The following is a 7,329-nucleotide window of genomic DNA, read 5'->3' as shown; positions in this document are numbered from 1 at the left end:
CAGTATAAATCCAAATAATGAGATACTCTTTTTACATACAGAATTAGTGAAAATTAAGAGGCTTTTTGCAGCCAGCTGGTTAGGAGAGGGATGTGGGGTGGGGGAGCAGAAGTGGGGGATATGTAGAGACTGGTGCAGCCTTCTTGGAAAATGATTTGGACGTGTCCACCCTTCAACCACGCAATTCCAGTGCTAGGAATTTGCTGGCTGGGAAAACTTTCTCCCTCTCAGCAATAAGGCTGTTTCCCTTTCTTGTCTTTGTGTGTCCACTGGAGTCCCACTTTTCATTTCCTTCAAGAACTTCGCCTTTGCATTCACAGCTTGGCTGTTTGGCTCCGGAGGCTTCGCTCGCAGCCTGTCCCGGCTTTGGACGTGCCTGCCTCACTAAGCTTCATCATTTCTAGCTTTTGTGGGTTTTTTGTTTTTTTGTTTTTTTAAAGATTGTATTTATTTATTTGACAGAGAGAGACACAGCGAGAGAGAGAGAGGGAACACAAGCAGGGGGAGTGGGGGAGGGAGAAGCAGGCTGCCCACGGAGCAGGGAGCCCGACTCGGGGCTCGATCCCAGGACCCTGGAATCATGACCTGAGCTGAAGGCAGACGCTTAACGAACGACTGAGCCACCCAGGCGCCCCCATTTCTAGCTTTTGATTTAAAGGGAAAGACATGCAACTCTTTCCCTTGAACACTTCGAGGTCGCCGTAGGGTTATTAAATGGCTTCATTTCAATATTGGTGTCTCTCGGGGCCTGGGAGGCCCGAGGGGAGGAAGAAGGCAGGGGAACCACTGGCCCATGCAGGATTGCAACAGACCTTCAATTTGTACAAAACAAAACAAAAACAAAAGAAAGCAGTATCTGCAGAGTGCAATACAGCAAAGCGTGACAGCAGGAGGCACGCCTATACGGTACTTCCTTTGCGCTCTGCTGCTTTGCAGTTCCAGGGGCTGGGTGGTTAGCCTTCTCCTCTACACTGCCCTCCCCCGCATCCAGCTTCCAAGAGCTTCTAGCTAAGCTCCCCGTTCCCGATGCAACTCAGCATGCCACCTGAAGCTTTTAACAAGTCAAAAGGCCACACCGGGAGCTGAAGCTCAGCAGGAACCCAAGAGCCGGCTGCTTCTATAGTAAAGTAAATGGGCTGCACCCCACCATTGCTCTGATGGGGCCCTACTCCTCAGTAAAAATTATTTTAAATTTAATTCCCCCAAGATGCAGGTGTGGAAGCCATTAAGGGCTCCTCTCAGCACCTGTGGCCCATGGCCTGCGCACAGGGGACACCGAGGCTGAAATGGCCTGGATGCTGCCTGGTCCTTTCTGCCACGGTGTGACCTCAATGGACAGAGATGGGTGAAAATGGCACAGATAGGCACCTGGGTGGTTCAGTCGGTTAAGCGACTGCGTTCGGCTCGGGTCACGATCCTAGGGTCCTGGGATCGAGCCCCGAGTCGGGCTCCCTGCTCAGCGGGGAGCTGCTTCTCCCTCTCCCTCTCCCTCTCCCTCTGCTCCTCCCCCTGCCTGTGCTCTCCGGCTCTCTCTCTGTCAAATAAATAAATAAAATCTTTTTTAAAAAATAGCACAGAAAAGCCTCACACCCGTATGCCCCGCAGCAGTGGGTAAACGACAGGCTTTTCCTTTAGAAAATAGAATTAAATGATATCTGAACTACTCATGACTTGGGACGAATTACATCATCTGGAGCACCAAGATGTTAGGTGGGGACTCCGACTGAGGGACGCGCCTCTCCAGCGGCAGCCTCAGGGGGCTTCCAGGAACCACCAAATAACCACTCGTAGGGGTAACACAGGACCCGGAATAGGGGGTTAATTCCGGTGTCTTGGGGACCCAGGCGGAGACTCCCCTTGCAATTCGGGCCCACCTGGAATTTACACTCACTCCCTCACAGGGGGGTCAGGAGCCCCCAGGGCCCCCTGGCGACCCTGAACTTCCCCTCTGAGAGCTTCCTAGTCTTCGTCCTCCCACTGGTGGAGACACCCAACTCAGCCACCCCAGGACACTCAGGGCCAAGCACCAGGTTCAACACGCCTTTTTTTTGGGAAAAACAAAGATGAAATTCAAGTAAAACTTGGCAACAAAATATCAAACTCCTTGAGATGAGACTTTTCGGTGGTGTTGAGGGTTTCCTAATTAAAGCAATCACTTTTGGGGCGCCTGGATGGCTCAGACGGTAAAGCGTCTGCCTTTGGCTCAGGTCATCATCCCAGGGTCCTGGAATCGAGCCCCCAGTCCGGCTCCCTGCTCCCTGCTCCCCGCTCCCTGCTCGATGGAAAGTCTGCTCTTCCCTCTCCCTCCGCCCCTGCCCCCCACTCGTGCGTGCTCTCTCTTTCTCTCACTCCCTCTTGCAAATAAATCAGTAAAATCCTTAAAAAAAAAAAAAAAAGCAATCACTTTCCACCGCTCCTCCAATCTGGAATCACCAACTGCACAGAACAATTGATTTGCTTTTTTTTTAAAGAGTAAATCTGATTTTTTTTTTTTTTAAGAGGCAGCTAATGATAGAGATATTAGGGCTAGTTAACCAGTTTAACAAGACTCCGCCTTTTCCATCCCACTTTGTCCCAGGGCTTCACCGCCCTCACCTCAGCCCAGGAGAGGCTCTGCAGGGTGATGGGCGTAGGTCTCCGCCCCCCCGCCCTCCTGGAGGCCCTCCCCACCGCTGGCGTGGTTGTTGAGAAAGGAGAGGCCGGGGCCGGGCTGGCTCCCCGGCTAAGGTCAAAGCATTCCTTAGGACCCAGCTGGGTGATGAGCCCCCAGTCTCCCAGACATCCTGGCTCCTGCTCTTCCTAAGACCTTCTGGGGAAAGCATATTTCTCATCCGGGACACTCTTCTTTCTAAATTCCCATTTTCACTTCAGGAAATTAATGTTTTCCTTTGGGTGTTTTAGCAACGACCATGAGTGAAAGCCATGCTGACCTTTTTTTCCCCCTAACCTGTTAGGAGCTATGGACCGCAGAAAGATGGAGCGCTTCTCTTGCAGGTATGAACCCATCTTGAATGTGAACTTCAGGGATGCTGTTTTTTCCTAAAGACCCAGAACTTCACACTTACAGAGTCCGTCCAGCTTTGCCATTGGTTTTTAACATTTTCAATCGGGTTAATGGCGCAGCCTGGGAGATAGATGACTAGCGTTTTCCTCTCTTGGGTAAGAAAAGATCGGTATCAACAACCAGATTAAAATCGGTATCAACAACCAGATTAAAATCTGCTCCTGAGGAGTTTCAAGGCATAGATCCAGTATTTGCAAAACCGTGAAGAGTTATAGGCGGGATTTGTTGCTGAAAATCTTTCAAATGGCCGGTTTAAATGAAATCGTTTGTAAAATGTGATTCACTGATTCCAGAGAATGTCATGCAGTCATTTCTAAATTCTTATATGAAATCTAAGAGCAGGAGAATATGCGTTCTGTGAAATCGAAGCTAAAAGATTTACGCCTACTTAAAATTATGGTTCTAGGAGGACAGAGCCTAAGAAGTCATGATACATATTGAAAAGAATTGGCTTTTAGGTGATTTTTATTCTCATCGTTTTTCTTGATGTTGTTACATGAGTTAGCCATTTGAAGAGAAAGAAAGGTAGGACTCTACAATTTCTCCCTAGCGGGCTGTGGTCTTCTCCTTGTGCTGGGAAGACCCAGGTGTTAAACTCTGTTAACGCAAAAGGTTTTATTTGCCTTGTTTTGCTAACGGGTGTCTGATTTCGTCTTCCCAGTGTGATTCTGATCATGGCCATTTCCAAAGCGTTTGAACTGGAATTGGTTGCTGGTGAGAGACTTTTTGTTATTTTGATCAGCAGCAATTGTCACAGGGCCTGAAATCCTGAGCCCACTGGTTGATTTTTGTCATTAAGGCTTGGGCCACCGTGAACTTGCCAGGAGAGAGCCGCCCTTAAAAGATGACAGCGTTCGGTCCCGGGAGGAGCCTGCAATCCGTCACCGGTCTTCCCAGTTTGTGCCGTCCTTAGGAATCCAGGATAGTAAGACCCACCTGCCTTAGATCTACTGTGTGCTATCACCGTCCTGGTCCTTCCTGTTTCCTCTCTTCCTGACGCTCTTTCTCCTGGGTGGCAAGCTGATTCTGGAGCTGGGCGGATGGATGGACTTGGCTCTGGAGCCTAGAACGGCAGTATGTACTTGACCTCCCCGGGATGCACTCAGTTTCCCTCCTGATTCCCGGGGCTCTGGGAACCACCCCCGGCCTGAGGACACAAAAGCTTTCTCTGCTCGGAGGCTCAGGTAGCAGAGCCACACTAAAAAGCAAGCGTGCTGTTCTGTGCGGTTCACAAGATTTAGCCATCTCCGAGCACTGGGGAACCCAAGCCCTTAGCACTGTATTAACCTTTGCTCCCAGGAGCTTAGCTTTTCAGTCCCCCCAACCCTCTCAGCCACCTCTTCTTACATTTCAGGTAAGGAGTTAAACAGAACTTGCTGTCTGAATGGGGGAACCTGCATGCTGGGGTCCTTCTGTGCCTGCCCCCCCTCCTTCTATGGCCGCAACTGTGAGCATGATTCCCGCAAAGAGTAAGCCATTAAAGGGGGGCGGGGTGGGCGGAGAGGAAAAGAGGCGGGAGTTAAAATCCGTATGCATCGCCTTCTCTGTTCCTTCTTGCCCAGGAACTGTGAGTCCGTGCCCCATGACACCTGGCTGCCCAAGGGATGTTCCATTTGTAAATGCTGGCGCGGCCAGCTTCACTGCTTTCGGCAGACATTCCTACCGGGCTGTGGTAAGCCATAGTCCCCTCTTCTGTCCTTTCAAGTTCCTTAGTTGTCTGTGGCCACTTGGTGGGGGGGGGGGGTCTCTCCTCTTACCCCACGGCTTGCTAGATCCTGGCAGCCAAAGGGCTGCTTATTAAAAGCATCAAGGGCTCCAGATGGGGTGGTCACGCTGGCGTCCCTCATATCTCGTGCCTCAGAAATGTCACCTTCCAGCTGGAGAGTGATGTCAAGGCTATTTGACATGTTATAGTGTGTAACCTTCTACTAAGGAAAACAAACGAAAAGTTTGGTCTCTTAAACACCAAGAGGTGCTCTTGGGGGTTCCTTTCCTTTGGACAGGGAGACCCAGACAAGCTCCAGGCAGACAACTCCCAACTCCTGCCCTTAAATTCCACCAGAGGCTTGACCCCCACCCCCTTCTTGTTCCTCAGGAACTTCCTCATGGATACTCAAGGGCCCCCCCTCGTGGACCCCTTGGTGAATGGTCTCAACCCTGTCACCTTGCAGATTTTTATTGATTTGAGGAAAACAGTAGCAAGAAGGACAGGGACCCAAAGGAGAGGGTTCTCACCCCGCCCCGCCCTGAGCCAGATTTCTCGGTCCCCCCAAGTTCAGAGGCCTCTCAGAGTTCTGACCCTGGAGATGTTAGAAATTGCACATGGTCAAGATGCTTCACTTGAGTACAAGCGGGGAGCCCGGACCCGGATGGGGACTGTGGCTTTTCCACTTGCATCCTGGCTGTGTCAGGCCCAGGATAGGTGTTTGGTAAGTGTGAATGGGATGACTGGAGGGGTGGAGACCGTATTTTCTTCCTGGAACTTGGGGCCCAAAATGTGTTGTCTCCTTCTCGTCGATGCCTAACCAAGTTCTGCGGCACCCCTGCCTTTGAAGGTGTCACCGGCTGGGGTAAGTTTCCAGGTGTGAGAGCACGTGTCCAGGGAAAACCCAAGTTAACGGTAGGCCTGTGGCGACTTTTGCTGAAAGAGTTTTTTTTTCAGGGGAGCCTGAATTCCATGTGATCGGTACTCTTGGTCCCATAAGCATGCTCTACTCATCAAATGTTGAGTCCCAACTGATTTTTGGCTGGTACAGATGTGCCATGTGGGCAGGATAAACTGCTGGAGGGATTTCCTTTAATGACCAAGGGTCCCTACCTTTCAGATGGCCACGTGATGGATGAGCACTTCCTGGTCTCCAGGACTCCTGAATTAACACTGTCTTCCGGCACCACTTTTTCACTAGCTGGCGTCTGCCTCGCTCTACAAAGTTACTGTTAATGGACATTTGCATATGCAATATTTGTCATGTGAGTTTCATAACCTGTAAAGGCTGTCGTTCCAGTGTCCTAACTGAGAGATGATATTTGTTAGTTGCCTTGAAACAGCGAATGGATTTTTATCACAGTCCCTAACATTTTCTTCAGGTACCAACTACTTTCCTTTGCCCTGCCCTCTCCAAAAAACTTCTTTAAAAAGTCAGCCAGGGTGCCTGGGTGGCTCAGTTGTTTGGGAAACTGCCTTCAGCTCAGGTCATGATCCTGGAGTCCTGGGATCGAGTCCTGCATGGGGCTCCCTGCTCAGCGGGGAGTCTGCTTCTCCCTCTGACCCTCCCCCCCTCATACTCTCTCTCTCTCTCTCATTCTCTCTCAAATAAATAAATAAATAAATGCTTAAAAAAAAAAAAGAAAATAAATAAATAAAAAGTCAGCCATAGGGGCTGCTGGGTGGCTCAGTGGGTTCAGCTTCTGCCTTCAGCTCAGGTCCTGGTCCCAGGGTCCTGGGATCGAGTCCCACATCAGGCTCCCTGCTCCGCGGGGAGCCTGCTTCTCCCTCCATCTGCCTCTGCCCATCGCTCATGCTCTCTCTTGCCCTTTCTCTCAAATAAATAAATAAAATCTTTAAAAAAAAAAGTCAGCCATATCTACTCTGTGACCAAGATCTACATTTCTTGATAACACGTATCTCTACCAAGGGTTTCTTACTATTTTCCTTTAACAATTGAATTCTATCTTCAGATTATTAAAGGCTACTCCTAATGTGGAACTGAGGCTTTGAGTAGAGTTGACCAAAATCAATTAAGACCTCATTTTTATTTTTTTAAAGGTTTTTTTTTTTATGTATTCATTTGAGAGAGAGACAGAGAGCACACAAGCAGGGGGAGAGGCAGAGGGAGAAGCAGGCTCCCCGCTGAGCCAGCCCGGAGCCCGATGTGGGGCTCGATCCCAGGACCTGGAGATCATGACCTGAGCCGAAGGCAGAAGCTCAACCATCTAAGCCACCCAGGTGCCCCAAGGCCTCATCTTTAAAAAGAAAGGAAAGGAACAGTCTGTAAAGGAAGCGGACAAGAGTGCAGAGGGCAGATACTGGAGGTGAGGGACTGGATGCTGAAGTATTGAAGTGTGTGTATGTGTGTGTGTACCAGGGAGACTGGGTAGAAAAGAGGAAGCAAATGGGAGAGGTATTGGGAAAAATAAAATGAATTACTTGGTTGATGATTAGATGGGCCCAAGAAGCAAGTTAAAAAGCTAAGTTGAAAGGCAAGTTTCTTATTTTTTTTATTTAAATTCAATTAATTAACATATAATGTATTATTTGCTTCAGG

The 7,329-nt window shown here is 49.5% G+C and overlaps 1 protein-coding gene across 1 annotated transcript; it reads left to right on the top strand.

Moving 5' to 3' along the window:
• Positions 1-2,959: 2,959 nt before the first annotated feature.
• On the top strand, positions 2,960-6,065 carry TDGF1 (teratocarcinoma-derived growth factor 1). The gene is made up of 6 exons (XM_021687074.1): positions 2,960-2,994; positions 3,726-3,778; positions 3,864-3,989; positions 4,419-4,533; positions 4,627-4,736; positions 5,890-6,065. Exons 1-6 carry the CDS (start codon positions 2,960-2,962, stop codon positions 6,003-6,005), a joined length of 555 nt encoding a protein of 184 aa, XP_021542749.1. The 3' UTR covers positions 6,006-6,065.
• The last annotated feature ends 1,264 nt before the right edge of the window (positions 6,066-7,329 follow it).

This window comes from Neomonachus schauinslandi, chromosome 1 (assembly GCF_002201575.2).
Source record: "Neomonachus schauinslandi chromosome 1, ASM220157v2, whole genome shotgun sequence".
In the NCBI taxonomy this organism is placed as follows: Eukaryota; Metazoa; Chordata; class Mammalia; order Carnivora; family Phocidae; genus Neomonachus; species Neomonachus schauinslandi.
This window is presented reverse-complemented; position numbering and strand designations above follow the sequence as displayed.